General features: G+C 54.7%; 1 protein-coding gene across 4 annotated transcripts in view; it reads right to left on the bottom strand.

Moving 5' to 3' along the window:
* Positions 1 to 5,390: 5,390 nt before the first annotated feature.
* Positions 5,391 to 21,982, bottom strand: part of ERI3 (ERI1 exoribonuclease family member 3) — a 129,840-nt gene continuing 113,248 nt past the window's right edge. For 3 of the 4 annotated variants that reach the window (XM_059853969.1, XM_059853970.1, XM_059853972.1), the window contains one exon: positions 5,391 to 6,952. In XM_059853969.1, the coding sequence (XP_059709952.1) occupies positions 6,870 to 6,952 (83 nt within the window). In that variant the 3' untranslated portion in view covers positions 5,391 to 6,869. The remainder of the gene's footprint in view (positions 6,953 to 21,982) is intronic. The other variant, XR_009487482.1, reaches the window with a different exon arrangement.

Here is a 21,982-nt window from a genome sequence, read left to right as displayed (position 1 = left end):
GGAGGAGGGAGCCCATGTATGTGTTTTGGACCACATTGTTCCTCAGTGCCACCTCTTGGAATTGGAAACAAAGGCATGGGCCCAGGCAGCACAGAGTGGGTTAAACTGACCTGGTCTCTGACATATTTGAAAGAAATATAATCAAGTTAATTCACTGCAAGGCAAATTCAGTACCTAAAGGGCCCCCATGTTAAATACAGCACTGACCTTTACCGGCTGATTACACAAAGACGACACAATTAGATTAGTCCAAGACAAAAGGTCAAGCACATTCACACTGTGACCATTTTTTGCTACCTTTTGAGGGGGGGGGAAATTACATCCCAGCTGGAGGGGTATTTTGGAGAGGAAGAGAATGGGGCTGCTGTACCATGTTCTGCCTGGTTCAGATACGTTTGGAGAGTCAGGCAGGGCCTGGCAATGTGCTTGCCCTGAGCCTTTCTATGATTGTTGGGCTATGTGGTGGTGGGAGAGAGAGATCAACACCCTGCAGTCCACAGCCAGCTTTTCCCAAGGCAGGCTGAGCTGAGTAGAGGTCATGTCCTGGAGATCCTCCCTGCCCTGCCCAGAGCTGGCACATGCAGCTCCAGTGCCGCTTGTCCAGCATCATGGCTGAAATTTGCCTCTGGAAGATTGTTGGGCTTGGTCAGCACTGAGAAGGGGGATGGCTGATGGGTGCATGCATGTGTCCCCACCCTGCACAGTGATGGCCCCAAGGTGTCCCAGGCCGTGGTGGGGACAGCAGGGCCAGGACATGGTGCTGAGGAAGCAGCCTGTGGAAGCACAGTGGTGCTTTTTGATGGCCATTCCTTCCCTTCCTCCTGCAGCCATGGGTGCTTGGCCATGACACCTGCCCTTGTCCTGCTGCAGTGGTTTAACCCTGCCACGCCAGCCTTGAACTCCCAAGTTCAAGCATGTGCTTTGCCACTGAGCTGCCAGGGCCTTTGGGGGAATCATTTAATCTCCCTCCTTCAAATTCCTCTGAGTTGGAGAATCCCTTTGTGCTGTCTAGCACTGCCTGTCCATGGCACTCTACATGTTGGATTAAGCGTGGATTAGTTCAGCCTCCAAACCAGCTGCTCCCCTGAAGCCAGATCTGTTTCCCTGGAGAGCAGTATCTTGCTCCAGATGTTGGAGGGAGTGAGTGGCAAAGCCAGGACTAGGAGTCCTGACTCCTGAGCACTGCCTGGTATGTCTGGATTCCTTTCCAGGAATTGGAATGAATGGGCAAAGGCACACCAGGGTCTTTTGAGATGCTGGTTTTGTCAGCAGCTGTCTGCCACCAGCCCGCTTGGCCACCAGTGGGGATGGGGAACCTGTCAGCAGGGTGTGTTAGCCAGGCTGGGAGAGGCATCTGTCTGAGCCCGTGGGGCAGTGGGAAGCCTGGTGCTGTCCTGCCCTGCTTTGTCCACCACTTTTCTCCTACCCTGGAACCTGTCCATGCTCTCCCAGGGACTGCAGTGCCCATTGCTGACCATTAAACCTGAGCAGGGATCCCCCTGGTGCTGTTTGAGGCTGACCCCAGTAGGGACTTTACTCGGGGCCTTTGGGAGGTGAAAGGTGAGCCGAACTCGGAACAAATTAGTTCCAAGCAGAAGTTCAGCCAGTTACTCCAGATTGGATCCTTTGATTTCCACAACTCAGACTCCACTCAGTGATCTGTAATGAGTGACTCTCAGAAATCCTCACATTGCAGCACTTTGTTCCTGAGCTCACAAGTCAGCCCATTAATGGGTAAAGGAAAGGACCTTGAGTCTAAGAAGTCTCGGGTTCAGAGTCAGAATTATTTGACTTTTAAGCTTCCTTTATCTGAACTCCTGCTGACTTCTTGTTTTCTGAGCCTGTTTGAAAGCTAGAAGTTACATTGTTAAGATCAAACATTCTCTCTTTCCAGATGGAGTTACAATATCTGTCTTTTATATATATATATTTTAATATATATAGTGTATATATACCAGGGTGTATATATATTCTTCTCTTTTTTTTAATCGTTCTTTCCATTAAAAGAAACTAGACTTGTAAGCTCTTGTAAATTATAATGTAAAACATTTTTTTTAACCAGACAGTTCCCAATTTTGCCCGAGGCAACTGGAATAGCTGTGCCACGGAAGGCAATAGGAAGGTGATTAATATGAATTTGTGACATATTTGAAAGATGGGTCTTTTGCCATATAAAGATTATCAAACACATGTGCTCTTCCCCATTAATTCTGCAGCCCTCCCAGGAAAGCCACAAAACCCAGCTCCTTTGTTTCCAGGGTGGGTTTTTGTTTTTTTAAATGTACCTTTCGGTCCCCTTGATTACCCTGTATTTGATTTTTATAGGGCATCTGCTCACTCTGCTGTGTGGGTTCTCTGGCCCTTTTATTTCCCCGTTAATCGGATCCCACGAAGGCAGCGGTGCCAGGGCCTCTGACGAAATCCGTGTGTGTGTTGTATTTAACTTTCAGCCGTGCAAATTCCATGCTCTGTTTGCCGTCTGCCCTGCGGGAACTGGGGGCCGCTTCCCGCCAGGGGAGCCAGCGGGGCCTCCCACGACGTGCTCTGCCGCCGGGAGCAGGCAGGAGCAGGGATGGGCAGGCCTGGCTCCTTCCGGGTCCCTGCTGCCTTGTCCATCCCCTGGGCGCTTGTGGGCTGGGGCAGTGGCTCTGCTGGCCTTGGGAGCAGGGGAGGGCTGTGGGGCTGGGCACAGCCGGCCCCAGACTGCAGTCCCTGTGCCTGTGCTGCTGCCTGCCGTGCCTTGTGCCCTGGGGACCCGGGGCTCTGGCTCCTCGTGTCCCTACAGCAGCCAGCACACGGGTAGCTGGTAGCTGTGCCGTGCCTGGGGCACCCCACACACAGAGCCCAGCTCCAGGTGCTGACCCTGCCGTGGCTGCAGACAGAGGCTCCGTGTGGCACCTGGCACAGTCTCACTGCAGTGCAGTGATGGGGCTGGGGAATGTCCCACTTGGTGACAATGGTCCCAACTTTCCTAGGGCTGGGTGCAGCCCTGAACCTTCTCTGTGCAGGGGAGTTCCCTGGAGCTTGCCAGCCTCATTCGGGCGTGTTGGTGTGCACTGCCCAGAAAAGAGGTGGGTTTTTTGAGGAGTCCTGTTTTTTTCTGTCAGCCTCCTGATCTGCTCCTGGGCCACATCACAGCAGGTCTGGATGGCAGAGGAGCATTTCCAAGCTCTGTCCTGACCCATGTCAAATATCCCTGGCACAGCTGCCCATAGCACAGAGCTGTTCTGCCCCTCTCTCAGTGTCCTGTTCCTTAGGGCTTGGTGCATGCTGGCTTGCTTGGTCAGGGCTCCTGGGGCCACTGAGTTCTTGCAGAGCTCAGCCCCTTCCTCCTGACCATCCTAAAGCCCTGTTCATGTGAGGAAGGTAACATCCCCTGTGAGGGTGCCCTCCCACCCCCTTGTCACTGCTGGATTAGCTCTGTCCCTCCTGTCATGCAGAGATCTGGCTCTGGCCTTCAGCCAGGCAGTGTAGTCTATTTGGCACTGCCTGGAGTAATGCTGAAGCCCTGGGGCTAGCTCTGAGATGGGTGGATGTGTTTGCCACAACCCAGGTGCTCCCCCCTGCTGTTCCTGTTTTGTTTTTTTTTTTTTTCTTCTTTCCTGTCTCCCTTTTGGAGCAGAGAAAGTGAAGAGAGTTGGCCTCCGGCTCCTTCTCCATCAAGAGGGTGAAGAAGCCATGAGCACTCTGTGCAGGATGAGGATTAGGAGGTGGAGGGGCAGTGCTGGCTGTCCTGGAGCTTCTAGGGACAGCTGGCTGCTTCCAGCCATGGGACAGGACAGGAGCCTTGCTGGGGCAAACACTGCAGTGCTCCAGAGAAAAGTGGGAGCTATCCCCTGCCCAGTGCCATAGTCCTGACCCTGTCTGACCTCTGGAGCAGTGCAACCTCCAGGCACTTGTAGCAGGTGCTGGAGAGTTGCCCCACGGCTGTGCAAAACTCTGCCCCAGGCCACCTATGGCTGCCCTGTGGCCAGTAGCCCTGGTGCATGGAGCTCTCTCACCCTGGTCCCAGGCAGGCTGGGTGCCACTGACCCTCTTGGGAGCTGCTGGCTGTCCCTGAGCCCATCTGCCTCGGTCACCAGGTGACAGCTGGAGTTGCTGCAGCCCCTGCTGCCTTTGAGGCTACCATGTCCTGAGCCAGGCTGCTCCTGTGCTGCTCACACCAGGCTGGAGAGCTCCTTCCAGCATCCCACGTGCCCAGCCCTTGTATAACTGCTGTCTTCCAGTAACTCTTGCGTGCGCAACACCTGCAAGCACTGCCTTGCCTGTGTAAGGGGCTGTCCCTGCTGGAAACACTCGTGTTGTCCCCAGCTCATTGTCAGTAGAGTTCCTCCTCCTGCTGCCCCACCCAAGGCTCCAGTCTGGTAAGATGGGCCCCTGGTTCCTGCATCTCACATTTTGCAGGGCCTTGGAGGGGCTGAGGCATCGCAGTGGGAGCCTGGGTATGTGGGCTGTCCACTGTGGGCACTGGTGGCCCTGGCTGTGTGCCCTGCTCTGGCTGATGCCCATCTGCCCACCCTGTATCCCCTACACCTGCCTTCCAAGTGTAACTTGCCATCATCGATCCACCGTGACTACGTCCTCTGAGTCACATTCTCGCCTGCAGGAGTAGAGGGCAAAGGCCAAGTTCTTAGTTTTCATAAAAAGCTAATTAGATGACTCCCATTGAAAAAGGGTCAATAAAGCTGATCAGGGGCTGCACAGATGGAACTGGTAAAACCCCTGTGACCTTTGCATGGAGCAAGTGGGCTGGACTGCCCCTGCCCTCTGGGAGCTGCCCACTTGGTGCTAGCTGGATACTTGCATCCCTGTCACCCAGTGGCACTCTGACAGAGGGCAGGTCCCTTGGGCACCTGGGTGCAGTGGTGGTTCCTGCACCCCATAGTGTTGCACTTGTGGGGCAGAGTAGGTGCCCCAGGGCCCAGCAGAGCCACACTGGCTCCATTCTGTAGCCAAGATACTCCAAATGCAGTGGCAGCTGCGTGGGTACGGTGTGCCAGGCTACAGAGTGGGGTAGAAGTGCCAGTGGGATGTAGTGGTGGCTGTCATCCTGCACTGGGCAGAAAACTGTGTGGGGTGCACCCGTGGATAAGGCCCAGCTGTGATGGGCTGGTGGGATCCTCAGGACAGAGCTGCCTTGGGGCACAAGCAAACCCGAGGTAGTGGTGGGGCTGGTGCCCACCCACAGTGCCCATACTGTGAGAGTAGGGCAGTGCTCCCAGCATCAGGGAACCTTGACCATCCTTTCACAGCCAAAACCCTTGCCTTTTATGGGCAGCATGGATGCTCCATGCCAACCCCAGGGAGCACCCTACTCCCCCATATCCAGGTGGCACTTCCATCCCTCTGCCCCCCATACAAACTTGCACATGCATGGGCACAGCCCGGGCTCCTTTACCCCCAAACTTTATTCATGTGGCACATTTACAGCAAGGATTGGAATAACTAGACAATGAAAATGCTGGGGTTGCATTATCGGTTGGTTTAACTGGAACACCACACACCATGCAGTCATGTACCGCCAAGTTCAGTGCCTGTATTGCCCTTCTGGCTGCCGTCACCGGCTTCGCTCCAGGCCATGCATGCACGGGCCTGGGGCTGCAGCCTCCCTGCAGGTCAGTGCCCGGACGAGGGCTCCATTCAGCAGGGCCCTGGGGCTGGGTGACACTGAGAGGACGTGTGCCCTCAGCCCGCCCCACGGCTCCCCCCAACCGCCCTGGCCAGCCGGGAGCCCACCCAGCCGGAGGGGATGTGCTCGGCAACTCTCTCAGGCAACAAGCCAGCTGCTGCTGAGCGTCCGCGGGGACCTGTGAGGGGCACAGCACGTGGGGGGCTGAGCCCGAGCTCGGAACCGAGGGAGGTTGGTGGGGAGCACGCTCAGGGGCCTGGGGCAATTTGCAGCTCCCCTGCTCAGGTACCTGTGGGCCGGGGGCCAGCGCACGCTGGCACGTCCACCACCGGACACGGACACGGTGCTGTGGCGGGCCTGTCCCCATGGAGCTGGAATTGATCAGCAGGGATGAGGCAGGGCTGGGCATCCCACCCAGCCCCGCAAGAGGCACGAGCAGACGGAACAGGGACGGGACGGGGCTCCATGCGGACACTGTCACCTCCCTCCTGCCGCCCGCCTGTCCGCTGGGCCCCTGCCTCACTGAAGGGAGCCCTCCGGGACCCTGCAGCCCACAGTGGGGCTGCCAGGGGCTCTGCAGCGGAGAATACAGGCACTTCACCTTGAACATAAAGAGACGGATCGCGTTTGTCACATACAGGAGTCAGAGAGGGATTAGTGTTGACTCAAAAAGGGGAAAAGGCGCTCAGGGGAGAGGCGGGGGGGAGCTGGCGGGGAGGGCGAGGGGGCGTCTCAACACTCTGAGCCTCCGTGAGTGCTGCCCGAGTGCAGGCGCACACCGGCATCGCTGCAGCAGCCGTCGAGGCCTGAAAACATAAAACCAGAGAAGAGAAAGAAGAAGGGAAGGTGGGTATGGCCCATGCCAGGGTGGAGATGGGGGATGCTCTGGCTACGGGGTGGGAGAGGGAGGACGGGGTGGGATATGGAGGGAGGGACGGAAATCAGGAGCCAAAGAAAAAGAACGAACTACAAGTCTAAAATGTGGTGCAAGCGCCCTACGCGGCTGTCCGCTAGCATGGCATAATGTCCGGAGCAGCCCAGAGAGGGAGTCACATCAGGTCTACACAGATTTGCCTTCCCATATATACAACCTCTACTGGAGTTAACAGCTGAAATTGAGATTTTTTTTGTGTCGGTTCCTCTGGCCTCGGTTGCCGGGTTTTTTTTTAATGCTGGAGCCCGTCCTCCCCGCCTCGCCGGCACCGGGCGCATGCAGCCCTTGCCTGGCTTGCCTCGGGGATCAAAAAGGTTTGGAGGTCTGCTTGAAGATGAAGCCTCTATGGGCCAGTGTCTTCATGATGTTGGCAATGTTCTTGCAGTCGTCTAAGGAGAAAGCACAGAGATACTGGGTTAGAGGTATGATCCAAACAAGAGTTGCTGGAGCAAGTTCCGAATCCCATGCTGGGCATATGTCCTCACCAGTCCAGCTACTCTGTCCCAAGGACCTTGCAGTGATGTGGTGTGATTGCAGAGTTCCCAGTCCCAGCAATGGCCACCTGCATCCCAGAATGACCCAGTGCTGCACTGAGATGGATCCATGCCCTGGACCTGAAGGTCGGGGTCATCCACGTCCCCAGCAGAGCCAGCCCGTGGTGCCTCCCTGTGCTCACCGACCTGAGTTTGACAAGTGGCACGTGGCTGATGGCAAGCCACAGCCACTCCTGGTGCTGGGCCGTGGCAGAGCAGCCAGATGGGAAAGGGGAAGGCTCTGGTGTTATTTACCTGGGACTAAACTCAGGCACCGTTTGCTAAAATAGAAGCTGGGCTTAAATTGATTCCTAGTGTCTATATTTCATGTTGAAAATTGGCTTGTAAATCCATGTTTTGATCTATGAGGGCCGTCTCCTTAAGAAAAAGCAAGAGTAAATGTGTAATTTCTCCCTTGACAGCACACGGCGCAGAGGCGATCCTTCTTCCCGCTCCCCTCCGTTTCGGGACAGCTCCACTCGTTCCGATTACCACTCTTTCTTCCTCGCCCCACGCCTTGATGTCTCCATTTCATTACCGCCCGCCCATTTATCAAGCTGTTACCGTAAGGGTGACTTTGCCCACTTGCGTGTGGCAGTGGGGCCTGGCTGACACGGGGAGAGGGTGCCCCAGGAGGGGGGTGCAGGCAAGGCCCCCCTCTCCCCGCCGCTGCTCGATGGATGTTGTGGTGGAGGGAAGGCTGCATCATTACTGATGTGTAAATGATAAAGAAGCCTCCACATCCATCTCCCAACTGTAAATCCAGGGAGTGCTTTATAATCAAGCTACAGCGATAATAATGTGAAATTAGGTCTCTCTATCAACGGGAGGAGGCCTTTTAATCACAGCTTAAAGGGTGCAAACGCTGTTTATCATAATTGAACTGTATCCGGGCTAATTGTGGCCATATTTCACTGTCTAGGAGACAGCAGGCTGCCTGCTGACAGTGCCGCGTGCCGGATTGAGGGCCCCCCGCAGCCGGGCAGCGCTGTCCTGCTGCCAGGCATCTGCCTGCAGGGATGGGGCTGCCCGGCCTCCTGGATGCTCCCTGCCACACCAGCAGCACTGCCCAGCCCCGCTGTGCCCAGTGACCTGCTGGCAAAGCCATCTCCTGTCCCCCGGCGTCTGTTGGAGGTTCAGGACTTTCCCCATGTGCAGCTCCCCAAGGGGCTGCCATGAGCTGCCAGGCTCCTGGCTCATGGCTGGCAGTGAAAGAGGTAATGTCCCCATCAGTGCCACCTGCCTCTGGAGTGTCCCCTGAGACCCTCTCATGGCACTGCTTCCTGTCACAAGTGTGCCAAACAGGTGACAGCAGCTGGGGCATGAGGACAGCCCAACAAAGGAGGGGGGTCCCCAGCCCACTGGCTGGCATGGGGGCAGAGGTGAGTCCATCTCTCTGCCTTTGTCCTCTCTGCTGCCCAAGGTGATACTGATGGCTGTATAAGGCCCCTGGAGGTGACAGGTGTCCTGCCCAGCCAAGCCACAATGCCAGCTCCTGCTGTCACTTGTTCCCACACAAGCTATCCCCTTGCTGTCCTTAGTATCACCTGCTCCATCTCATCCCCCAGGCAACTGAGCCTCTTGGAAAACCCTCAGCCCTTGGAGTCAGCTGCCAGTGGGATCTAACAGGGTAACAGTGGCTTGAAAGCTGGGGAAAAAGAGGTAAGAGGAGTGCAACTGTCCGTGGTCTAAGTACCCCCACCCAGGGGTACTTTGACCCAGGCCTGGTACCCCCAAAAAGTAACAGCAAAGCAAATCCTGGAGCTGTGGTAGGTGGGTGACAAGTGAGCAGTTCGGATGTGAAAGCACAGCCCCAGGTGTCCCACTGCCAACCTCACAGCCTGCAGCCTTGCCCCGAGCTGGAGTAAGCACTAGGGCTTGACTATTGCTCCATATTGCTGAGGGGGGAACTGCACAGAGACCTGGGCAGCTGCCAGACAGGCAGTGAGACCCCATGGCACTTCCTGGGATTCCCAAGCTGGTCCCTGGGGGGACACCGTCTGCTTCCTGCACCCCATCATTTGTCTCCCCAAAACCCCAGTTGCTCTGTTGCCAGGTGCCAGCTGTGGAAGACACATCGAACTCTGAGCTGCCACCTTGCAAAACTGGTGGGACCCTGTTGGGTCAATGCCACCCACATGCCCATGCTGCCAGTGCTGTCCTTGCTGTCCCAAACGATGCCACGGCCCCTGGCACCAAGTGTGCCAAGCTCGTCATACATCATTTAGTGAGACTCATTCCAAATCAGCGCTAAGGTAAACACGCTTATTATAATTATCCATGTAAAAAAAAAAATCAACAACAGCAGAACAACTTTCTAATATGCAATTACAGCCATCTATTGATTTTACAATGTAATCCGCTCCGATTGATTTAATAACACAATTATAGGCTGGCTCTCGGGATATTAGAGTGGGAGATTTTCATAAACTCCAAAGCAAAAAACTAAGCGGCTTTTAAAACAACACAGTCAGATGGCTGTTTGGGGAATTATTAACAATATGAAATCCTCTAAATCTGGCTGTCGTTACCTTGTGAAAGGAATTTCTATTACAAAAATGGCAATTGACAGCCTAAGAGAGCGCGACCGGGATTGCTCTGCTGCTTTTCAGTGCTTAATCCATTGCAGAGGTGACCACGGGGCAGGGGACAAGCAGAGTCCGAGGCTGGCAGGAGGGCACAGGCAGCCCTGCCCACGCTGTAGCCCCCACCCAGCTCAGCTCTCCTTGGGGGGCACAAGGCTGTCGTGGTGCTGCCCCGGCACCCAGGGGGGCACCCACCAACCGGTCCCATCTGGTGTCCCTACCTGGGGCCGCGGAGGCTGGCAGGTCGCAGAGCCTCCCTCACCTTGATCCCCATCCTGGCACACTTGGTGTGTCCCAGCCCCAGACACTTCCAGGGGCCTGAGGGGTGCCCAGCTGTGTCCCAAGGCTGAGCAGGGTGATGGGGTGAAGGTGGTCCCACGCTGATGGCCAGCATGGCTCTGCACAGGCGCACACATGCACGCATGCACCCCCGCTCTCCTCCCGCTCACTCCCTCAATGTATTCCCGACTTTATGGGCACATTTTTCTTGTCAAGCTGACAGGGTTGCTAAGTGGATTTCTCCCTGATATGCGGACGGATTATCACATTACTCCAATGTCCTACACAAACATATTACTTTATATTCAATAGCCCTAATGAATATAAACTGCTTTTTCTTTTTTTTGGGGTGGGGGGTAATCTATAGATTTTTAATGAGGGCACTATTAACTCCCTCCTCTTTAAAACAGACTTAGGTGCAGCCTCTGAGTAGAAAATCAATGGTGTTATTGTAGGAATATTGTATATTGATATTGTAATAATAAGATGCAATTGATTTAGGGGTGTTGTGCGGTGTGTGTGAAAGGGGTGAGCCTGGGGTTATCATGCAAACAGAGCAGTGGCTCTGCCCTGCCTCCCTGCCCCTCACCTTGCTGTGCTGCTTCTGAGCATCGCCCCATGTCCCTGTGCAGTGGCCCAGGATGGCTGTGGTTGAAGTGCCCTGAGGTGCTGGGTTCTGGAGCTGGCTACCTCTGGGACTCTCCTTGGGTCCAGTTGCCAATGCAGTGTGGGGTAATGTGACATCCCAGCCTCCACTCACCCCGGCTGGCTTAGTCCACCAGGTTTTAACTCTCCTGCCCCTGTGTTTCAGCATTAACCACTGTGACACCACACTGGCCTGACACCCTTATTTCAGCCCTCTCCATCTCCTGCCAAGCTCTTGTTGCAGTGACAGCCAAGGACAGTGACATGTGCAAATGCATGGGGCAGCAGGATGCTCTCCTAAGTTTAGGCTGGAGTTTGTGGCTGTGCAGCATCACTGGCTGCCTTGTCATTGGAGGGGCACAGACATTCCTATTGCACTCCTCTGCTGAGATGGCAGCAGAAAGCCCCCAGCCTGTGGCACTGGGCTGACTGCCTGGCGTGTGCCCTCCCACCAGCCACTGCATGGCAGCACTGCTGTGAACCCAGCATGAGCTCGAGGATTCCATCAGCACTAGTCTGTGCTGCTGGATTGGGCTGCCGGGAGCAGAAATGCTCACTCCAGGAGAGCATCACCTCCACATCCAGCCCAGGCACTGGGGAGGAGGGTAGGGCCTATGTGTGCTGCCCTTGCAGCATTTCTCCCACCTCTCCCACCTCCCCACAGGATCAAACCACACAGACACCTCCACCACGGGGCCTCAGGGGACTGAGCGCTGCTGCAACCACCGTGCACTGGGCTGAGATGCTTCCGGAGCATGGAGGGAGCTTTTCCATCCCAGCAACTGCCCCGCTGGGCTGTGGGTGGTCAGGGACTGCAGGGCCCCCCCAAACGTGCTCATTTGGAGGCAACCCCACTGCACCTGTGCTATGGCCGGGAAGACGGATCACCCCCGGCCCGAGCTGAGCAGGTCCATATTTAAACTGTCCCCATGCTTTATGGGCTGTACCAGAACTGATGCTCAGGCGCCGAGGGGCCATTTGTCAATGTTCTAATGGCAGATTACTGTTAATGAATAATATCACTGCTGCCTTTGTATAACAGCTCCCTGCAAAGCGGAAACAGGCCCACCAGGCCACCGCCACCCGGAGCGTCCCCACCACCGCCCCTGGGTGACAGCAGGTGGCCCTGTGAGCGGCGGCAGCTGTATGGACCTCAGAGATCTCACGAAGTCTGGCACTGCTGCTGGCGTCGCCAGCAATCATGAATGGGAGCACTGGGTGCTGTGTCCCCACAGTGGGCTGTGCTGCTCCCTGTGAGCAGGAATGTCACTGTCAGGGCAGGGAGTGACAGCATTTTCCCAGCACACAGAGCCAGGCTCTTGTGTCACTCACCTGTCCACACTGGAGCTAGGCGGCAGTTTGTGTCTGATCTGAATCCATCCCCACCATGACACGCTGGGCAAGGTGGGGACCCCAGGATGCCCGCATAGTGGCGACAAGGACATGTCAGAACCAAGTGCTCCCAGCTCCCAGGGATCCACAGGGATGCCAGGGATGGTCCTGCCGAGCTGCTCCCAAATTAATGGCCTCATAATCCAGCGCATGGGGCAAGGGGCTGTGCGTGTCCCGCACAGCCGGCAGGTATATTAGGTGGAGCTGACAGCGACGTGCAGAATATTAAGAATAACTTACCTCATTATCTGCAATTACGTTACTGCCACACACCTCATTTCTTCATGAAGAAAAGAAAATTAGTTTTATATTGACTTCATCCCAGTGCCTCCCTGCCTGCCCCGCCACAGAGCGCAGGCTCTGAAGAGGGGTTGGACACAATTCATACTCATCCTTCCTCAACCTGTGTCTGTCCCAGCGGGACATGATGCCTGTCCCACTCCCTGCACACTGGGGTCAGCAAGACCTCCAAATCCAGTTTACCCCAGCAGGGACACTGGAGCAGGGAGAGCCCATCTCTGGAAGTTCCCAGGTCAGTAGGAAGAGTAGCAAAAGGTGACCAGTCTTGACCATCAACCTGCTGCCTTGGGCACTTTCTTTCTGCCACCCAGGCTGGTCACTGTCACCCTGTGGAAGACAGGATGCTTCCTCCATCCTCTGCACTGGGAACCACTCTTCCCATCATGCACCCACCATGCTGACCATCTCCCAAGGCAGAGATGGGTGGCTGGGCCATCTGCACTGCCAAGACACCCAGCTGCTGAGACACCTTCCAGCCCCACAGGCTGCTGGACAGCCTGGCACAGGTGATGCCATGTGGGCAAACCATGACAGCTGGGGCATCCCTGCTGGAAGGAATGGGCAGCAGGGGCTGAGCTTGCAATGTTACCAACAACTCCTGGAACCATGAGCCCAAAGGGCACCGATGTTGCTGGGGCCAAGGGTGACCCAGGGTGTACAGAGACCTCAGCTTGTCCTTCAGCCTCTGTGCCTGTTCCTGCACGTGCAGCATCCCTGGTTGGCAGCCTTCCCTGAGCAAACAAAGCGAATGCTGCCATCACCCTGCTCCTGGCTGTGGCCACTCACTGTCCAGGAGAGAAGGGGAGCGGCATGCACAGCAATACAGGGAAAAAAGCCAATTTCATCTTTATTAGAAGGAGATTTCTCTTTTAGTAATAAGCACACTTCAAATAATTAGCGTGTTTTACGTAATAATGAAATTATGGAAATGTGGGCCACTTATTCAAACAAGTCACCATTACCATATTTTTAAATATTAGACTTAATTAGAGTTTATCACTTCAGAGAAGTACGAGGAGTGGAGATTTTTTTCCTTTACAAAAAAAATCCTCATAAAGTGTTTATTAAGAGCGGGTAAGAAGGGGATAATGATCTGTTTGGAAATTAAGGCAATCAAACATTTAATGCTCTGCACTCCTGTAGGCAAAAGCATTCAAATGAGTCAATTATACATCCATTATCCAGGCACGATTAAACAAGGCAGGATGGGGAATTTGTCCTCCGCATCATGCGATTGTCGCGAGGACTTATGTCCACTTAAAGGCAGCTAATAAAACACTAAACTTGGGAAGAAGAGGAAAAGAGGACTGAGCCAAGGGAAGAAAAGGGAAGAGAGGCGGCAGGTCAGCAGGACTGCAGAGGGGTGAGGGTGGGAGGTGGGCAAGGATGGAGCTGTGTCTACATCCCAGCCCTTCATAAATCAAAGTAATTAAGTTAACATGAAAATCAACTTCACCATCCCGTTAAATTACAGCATTTGCATATTAGGACTCAAATGAAGTAGGTAGCAGGCAAGGGGGCTGGGAGGGGAGGAGGAATGGGGGGGTCAGGGGAGAAGGATGGGGAGAACAGTGCACCAAAAAGGGAACCATTTATTACGGTGAATAACTAATTTCAGAATTTATAGCGCTGGATTTTCGTTCCTGTGCCATTTATATTACAGAAGGAAATTAAGGGGCGGGCAGGAGGCTGGCTGGACATCTTTCTGCGTTATTGCTTGTCTGCCATTTGCAAATCATTATTAATTGTGGCCCGTGTCGCTGGTGCAGCAGGGCAGGGTGCCTGGACAGCCAGAGCAGACACACATATCTCTTCATCAGGACCCCAGCCGCTAGCCCTGGAGAGCCAATTACCCCTCCCTGATTGGTATCAGATAAGGAGGGAATTTTTACAAATTAGGGAATAAATAGAATTTCCACACGTGAAGCAGGGAGGGCTTGAGAGGCAGTAATGAAAAACGATACATCACCATCAGCCAGACAACCCTATTCATACGCCGATGCATTACACTCACTACTCATAATCCCACCGAGTGACAGACATCCGCCGAGCCGGAGGGAGCGCATCCCCACGGCCGGCCCGCTCCGGAGCACGGTCTCCAGCCACCGCACCCTTGTGGCAGGCCAGGGAGGTCCCCGTTCCACCAGCCCCTGGCACAGCCTCTGCCGTGACCTCGAGGGCTGCCCACAGCCTGCACGCCATCGCTCAGCTGTGCAGGCAATGGGGACAGACCTCCTGGCACAGGAGCCATCCGTGCTCCAGAGCCCAGCAGGACAAGCCTCCAAACTCAGTCCTGAGTTTGGTGGTTAAAGTCACCCAGCTGAATCCAAGCCTCTTGCCAGTCTCCCGCATCCCTGTGGGTAAAGCACATCTTCCCCAAAATTATCCAGTCCAAACTGAGACCTGAAGAAGACTGCTCCCTCCCTTGCTGGCTCACAGCAACATCCTGCTATTACAGGATCCATACCAAATTTCTGAATTGTACTTGCCTTTTTGTACTCTTCAGTCCCCAAATCAGCCCCCAAAGTCTCAGCTTTGCTGCTCAGCCAGTCCTGGGTACCCCAGAGCAGTGAAATCCCTGTGTCACCTTGTGAGCAGCGCTGGGCTCAAAAATGCCACAGGAGCAAAGGATGCACTCCTATATGGCTCTGCTCCATTAAGAATGGGCTCAGGATAGAATATCTCTATTTCCCTTAAGCCGCTGAGGCAGCCCCAACACCAGCCCTTGCTCAGGGCAGACCCCAGAGTCACGAGCTGCCTGTGTTCCCCACAGCAGCACACCCACTTCCAGACCGTGGCAGCTCCCTGTGGCAGCTCCTTTTCCTGGGCTGTGACAGTGCTGGATGGCCCTGGGAAAACAGCAGGCATCCAGCTAACGGGGCTTGGCATGTGGCTGGCCTCAGAAAGAGCAAATCCTGGAAGTGCAGGGACCCTGGTGACATTGGTGAGCCCAGTCTGCTCTGTGCTCCCCAGTGCTGGAGCCGCGCGCCTCCGCGCCTGTAATTAGCTCTCCCTTATGACAAGCACGTCACTAAACAAAATGCTCGGCAGATCAATCTTGCCTGTAAGTCACGCAGCCTTTAATTTATTCAGCATACAATGTCGCTCCACCGCTGGCTTCCTGTAATTTATACCGTACACTGTCGTGTATTATTTAACTCGTCTGAGTGTTTTACAGCTCCCCTCAAAGTCGCCATGCAAAATAAAGTCATGGCGGGGCACTGGCAAGGTGCAGGGAGGGTGCAAACTGCCCTCTTGCTGATACGACACCCAGGCCTGGCTCAGGGACAAGGTGATGGTGACAAGTTGCTGCAGAAGTTGGTGGCTTGGACCCTTCTTGTGGGTGGGAATGAGAATGGAAGATGGAGCCCCAGAGGAGCCCAGTAAAGGGCTCCAATGCTGATGATTCCTTAGAGGAGGAAAGAATGCTGGCAGGGAGGAGAGGGCAGCAGGACTCTTGTCTGGCCCTGAAAGCAGGAGAGAGGTCCTACCCCAAAACTGGGTAAGGACTGGGGTTAGAGGTGGCCAGTAGCTGGTGCAGCTGCTCTGAGCAGTTCATCAAGAGCTTGTCTTTGGCCGTGCAGCTGAATGGAAACAGTCAGTGATGTAGAGCTGGATATCCTCCGCAGGGAAGGTTAAAACCTCTGTTCAGTGTAAAGTTGCCATATCTAAGCACTTATGATCATGATATTTATGGCTAGTTTATTCCAGGCTGTTAAAGGCAGCAGTAGTTATCCACAGATAAAGGGAATTCGACTCCCTTGACACCTTTTCTCCCTGCAGTGAAGGCATGCCTGGCAGAGCTGGGTGCTCGTGGTGCTGTAACTCATGATGGTCCCTGCCTGAGGCAGCACAGGGGCCAGACACGCAGATGCTTGGCATGGCAGGGATGGTGGCTCCGTTTCTAGTGTGTGGGAGCTGTGGGCACAGACATGGGAGATGCTGTCTCCCTGCCCCTGACTGATGCTGCTGGGGCCAGGTGGTCCCTGGGCTGCAGGGAACAGTTTGGTTTGACCTCCACCACTGCTGCTGGCTCTGTTCCACATCCAGCTCCTGACATCCAGTCCCTTCACTAGGATTGGGACCCTAATTAGGGAGAAATTTCAAGGTAGAGATGAGTGAGTTTATAAAGCTGAGTTTCTCCTGCCTGAGTGACATGAGATGTCAGAGAAAGGAAAAAAAAGGCAAGAATGCAATTCCAGTGCTGCCAAGAGTGTGCCGCAAGTCCTAATGGAAAGTTCTCCTGCTCTTTAAAGCTTGGTCAGATGGCCTAGTTATAGCTTTAAAAGGACCAAGAATCAAACTGTGATGCTGCACTCGAAGCCTTCAAATAAAGCGAGCTCTGTTTCTGCAAGTCCGGCGAGGCAGAGGCAGGCGATTACACAGAGGAGGGCAGGTCTCTCTATCTTGGAGGGAGACCTACCTATTTTTAAACATTAGCTCTAAATCAGCAGCTCACCTCTTTGTCTAACCCAAACCCTCTCTCGCCTTCTGGAGGAGAGATCAAACACCAGCCCTGCTGCCATTGTTTCTCTCCCAGCGAGATGGATGCGGGACTGTAATCTTCCCACAAAGCTGCACGCTTCAAAGGTATCAAAAGTGCTTATTAAAAGTCCTCAGAAAGTAATTTAATAACATGCCAAAAGGCTGAAAAAATCAACGCTGGCAGCTCAAAATATAACCTGGCAAAGGAGATGGCCCCCTGTTCAACATGACAGTCTGTGGAAAGGAAGCTGCACACAGGGCCAGGGTGCTTGGGCACACAGACCTGCTACCTCCCTGGGCTGTGCCTGCTCTGTTTCTGTCTGGTCTCCTGTCATGGGGACAGCCAGGTGAGCCAGAGCATGGGGGACTCTGTGAGGCCACCTGGGACTGCATTCCCACCAAGGGCTTTCCTGGGCCAGAGATGTCCTCATGTGGTGTGGACAGAGTGCATCTGTCAGCCCCGGCTCTGCTCCCCTTGTTGAGCTGGAGAGCGCCGCACTGTCCCAGAAGCAGGATTTCAGGCTTGCCCCTGGAACATAAAAAGTACTCTGTGGATTTTCCAGCCACCTCAGCAGATGCTGGAGCAGCAGCTGTGTGCAAGGCTTGCCCAGACTGCTGAGCTGGAGAGAGTCACCTGCAAAGTGGATGTGTGACAGTCCTTACCTGGCACAGACAGGGATGTCAGCCAGACCTGCAAAGCCATGTAAGAGAGCCGTGTGCTGTGTGAGATAGAGCTGCACATCTCTGCAGGGATGGCTGGTACATGTGCCTTCCCACGAGTGCATACGTGCCGCAGGCACGTGCTCACAGCCACAGCAGCATGAGCATGAGGGCTGTGCTCCTCTCTATCCCCCAGAGCCAGTCCCTGCTCCCAGCCTCAGGCAACACACAGGACCCTGGGGCTGCATCCCATCTGAATGGTGCAGGCTCCCGGGGAAAGGGGCAGGGGATGGAAATTAACGCTCCAGCCTCCGTCTCATCCTGCCCATTAGCAGGGCTGTTTTACTCCGGATCATTAAATATGTATATCTTATTACACGCCTTGTTACAGTATTGAGCTCTATTGACTGATAATAAATTCCAAACATCATCCTGGTCATAAATTTATCTGGAGATGATGAAGACTCAATAATCTAGTCATGCAGATAATATGATAGGGCCTTAAAAAAGATCATTACATTATATGCCAAAATTAAAAGTGAAATACACTTTATTAACACTGTTTCCACACTTGGGGCCATTACTTGTTATATCCCCTCTTGCCCTCCCACCCACCTGCATAACATCCCTCAGGTCAGCCAGAAAAGGCGAGACAAGGCAGAGCTGCCACAGCTCTACCCTAGCAGGAACCTGGCAGAAGGGTAAGGGGTGGGGCAGCTGGCACAGACAGGACGTCCCAGCTTGACTGCAAAGGTGCTGGGTCCTGCCTGGTATAGCACTGCTGTCCTGCCCATTGGGCAATGGCTCCTGAGCAACCAGGTATTTCAACAAACCCCTGCCTGATGGGGCCTGCAGGCCCTGGCTGCAGACGTTGGGACAAAAGACAGCCTTGTGTCCCACTTTTAAAAGGAAAAAACAACTTTCTGCAGCTTCAGGTCTTCTGAGAAAGCTGCCCACTCACAGGGGTCAACCCAACAGCTCCCACCTGGCAGCTTCTCTCCCACGGGCTTGGGCAAGCTGCAGAGCCAAGACAGGGGTCGCCACTCATGCCTGGCCACTCTGCAGTGTGGCACAGAGAGGCGTGCAGCAGAAATGGGAACGTGGGTGCAGTGGGTGACCCCTTGCCAGACTCATTGAGCTGTCCCTTGGTGAGATGGTGAGGGCTGGGCAGCTCCCAAACACCTGCCCCAGGGCCTGGGGTTGGCGCCCTCCTTCTGCTGGCCTTCCAAAGACATTCCTCTCTTTTAATAAGAAGGTCACAGCCATTTAAACTCCTCCGATGAGGGCAGGTGGCTCGTGCCCTCCTGCCTGGCAGGGCTGGCCTGGCCATGCTCCCACCTGCAGATCAATGGCACACAGCAAGTTTAAAGCATCCCCACCCCAACCCCCCTTCCTTCGGCCACCTTCCTCTCCAGACACGCAAGGTGACAAGCGCTGGGGGGCCCACGGATCAATGCTGCGACACGGATCGGCTGCCGAGAAAAACCAATTGCAGATCAGATGGAAACCGACTTCTTCTTGTATCTGCCCCGCTCTCTCAGGGATAGATTGGCTGGAGAAATCCGATGGTGAGAAGAGACAAAGGGGGAGGTGATGGGGAGAGGAGGAAAGGGCTGATAATGCTCCTGCCGCGGCTCTAATCTGTGACAGCCTGAGGATTTGCTGAAAACCATTATCACACTGCTCTCCCTTCTCTTGTCCCTGATAAAGCCTCGGCTAATCTGTTTGTTGCAGGTATTGAACAATGCATTTAGCGAAACAAGGGGTGTGTGTGCCCGCCGAGCAAATTTCTTCCCCCTGCACCTCCGGCCTCACCGAGAGGCAACAGCATGGATGGCTCTGGGTGCAGACTTGGTGTGGAGTGTGGACTGAAGTACCATGCCTGGCACAGGGAAACATCTCTGCTGACTGCCCTTAGCCAGTTTTGGAAGCGTTTCTCTAGGCACCGTGTTCCATCTTTAAAACGCAATCGCGGAGGGCGACAGGCGAAGCCGTGGGGATGCAGCAGCGCCCTGACAATCCCAGCAGGAATTCCACCGCACACCCTGCCGCACTCCCACGGGGCACAGCAGCCGAGATGGGGTGACACAGGGGGTCTGTATCCCGGGAACAGCTCCCGGGCCACTCATCTGCTGGAGTTTGCTCGGCTAGTGCCTGCCTGTCCCAGTGCTGACCTCTTCCCTCCCCTTTGTGAGAGGCGCTTTCTCCGGGGAGGAGAGATAATTCAGTGGCTTTGAAAGCCCAGACCTGGGGCTCCCGCAGCCGCCTGTTACAAACAGTTCTAGTGGAACATTAATTATAGTAATTTAGCCGTGGAACACTAACTGCAGCCAGTGCAATAGCATTCAGTACATTAGTGGCTATAACCCACTACTTAAAAAAGACATTTGGTTACTGACAGCTGATAAAATGAGTTGTGAAGCATAACCAAAGGGAAAAAAAAAAACCTAGAAGTGAGCTGGGAACGAGCTGTTGGGTGGAAGGGTGGGGGGCACCACCCCACAGGGTACTGGGGGGTCACAGGAAGTGCAGGTGGAGGGGCAGGAGGTGTCGCAACAGGCACCGTCCTGCCCGGCACATGGCCCGCGGGCCAGCGGGCTCCCCGTGCCTCGGGCAGGGCGAGGCGAGGCGGGGGCACGGCGGCGGCTCGGCAGTATGTCAAACAGAAGGACATTTCCTTCTATCTCCCAGCCGCCGCCCCGGGGCACAATCCACCTACATTCAATCTTTACTCCACTACACATGTTTCCTTTCCAGCCTCGGATTATTTTTTATCATCAAATTACTGTGGTGATAAGATGGAGTAGATGTGATAGCGAGCAGAGCGTCTGTCGTCCCCTCTTTCTCCCGCCTCCCGCAGCATTCCTCCTTCCTCCACCGCCTCAGCCTCCTGCCCTGAGCAAGCAGCGTGGTATCCAAATGTCAGGGAGTGAGGAGAGACCCCCGTGCAGCCGGATTTGCTGGCCGGGACCAACCCGTGGCTGACAGTGAGTGCCTGGGTGGAGGCAGGCTGCAGGTAGCCATCAAGCCGTCTGGGAAAACTTGCAGGTGCCCTGTCGTGGTGTGAGACCCTGCCAGCAGCCAGAGCCCGGCATCCGCCCCCCACTGCTCTGCGGCAGCACCCTGACTACCTGAGAGCACCCAGTGTCCCAGGCTGGCACCGGAGGTGTGACAGCACAGTGACACGGATGAGGCAGCAGGCACACAGGGAGCCCTGATGCAGGGGTGGCCAGGAGAAGTGCAGCCATGCTGCTACCAGCCCTAGAAGCGCTGCGAGGCCCTGCTGTGATGAATCCTCCCCTTCTACTTGTTTACTCCAGTCTACAACAAATGAGTCCCTGTCTGTCCACGGATAGCTCATCTGGAGGAATGCTCTTTCAGACCTCTCCCTCTAATCCCTATTAATTTAAATAATGCTTTCCCACTCTTCTCAAACTATTTATTATTTATCAGGTTTGTTTATTTGTAGCTAACAGGTAGCGCTCAGCATGCGTCCCCGGCACAGGGACAGGGGCTGTTCATCACACTGGCTCCCCTGCCATCCACCATCCGTCAATTACTCCTGCTTCCTTTAATTAGTAATGAGGACTAATATCTCTGCCTGGGATGGTGGCTGAAGCGGAACTTCCTCCGGTGGCATCTGAGCAGCACAAGGGAGGGGATGAAAAATAAATAACTGCTCCAAGCTGTGGCTGCTGCTCCCGACCGAGTAGGGGTGCTCGCCAAACCCACACACCCCTTCACAGAGAGGGTCTGGTTCCCTGTACACCAGAGGCTCCTACCCAGCAGGGCAGGGGAGGCGATGCCTGCCAGGTGCTGATCCATGGGTGCCCTTTCCTGCACAGCAGGGTGACCCCAAACCACGAGGGAGCCCCTGCTGAGTCCCAGATGCTGAACTCTGCATGGGTATCAGCACGGGGAAGCCTAAATTAAATGCCTATTAGAGCCTCTGGCCTTGTCTGGCAGGCCTGGGGAGCTCTGTATCAGAACATGCCATCCAGAGGCAGCCTAATAGCGAAGGCAGCACATGATATAAATGGAGCCCCTTTGATTTATTGACTGGGAGAAGTTTTTACACGATAGCCCATTAAGACGGACGGCTCTGTTTACAGCCAGGCCATCTAGCTATAGGGACCCTGCACTGGATGGTGTGTTTTGCTATTGCTCTTCAGGCAGACATCTCATTAAGGGGAACAGCATATGGAGCTCTTTGGATCTATACTTCACGAGTCCTGAGGGAGGCTTTTACCATTTTTAATAAGCGGGCAAGGTTAGCAAACCTGCAACGCAGTGACCTCCCTCCCTGTGCGATGGATCTCCCTGAAACGCAGAGAGCTGGACTCACCGGGTGCATGTGGGACTCAATAAATCACCTCCCCACTGCCAGCCAGGGAAACCAGCTGGGGGGGATGGCAGTGGGAGTATGGAGAAGGCAACACCACAGCCAAAATGGGGTGGCAGCCATGCACGGCTCAGCCAAACACACCGCGGGCAGGCAGCTTGGTGGACAGTGGTGTACGGTGTGCACCTGCCCAACGTG

This window comes from Haemorhous mexicanus, chromosome 9, assembly GCF_027477595.1.
Source record: "Haemorhous mexicanus isolate bHaeMex1 chromosome 9, bHaeMex1.pri, whole genome shotgun sequence".
Classification (NCBI taxonomy): Eukaryota; Metazoa; Chordata; class Aves; order Passeriformes; family Fringillidae; genus Haemorhous; species Haemorhous mexicanus.
This window is presented reverse-complemented; position numbering and strand designations above follow the sequence as displayed.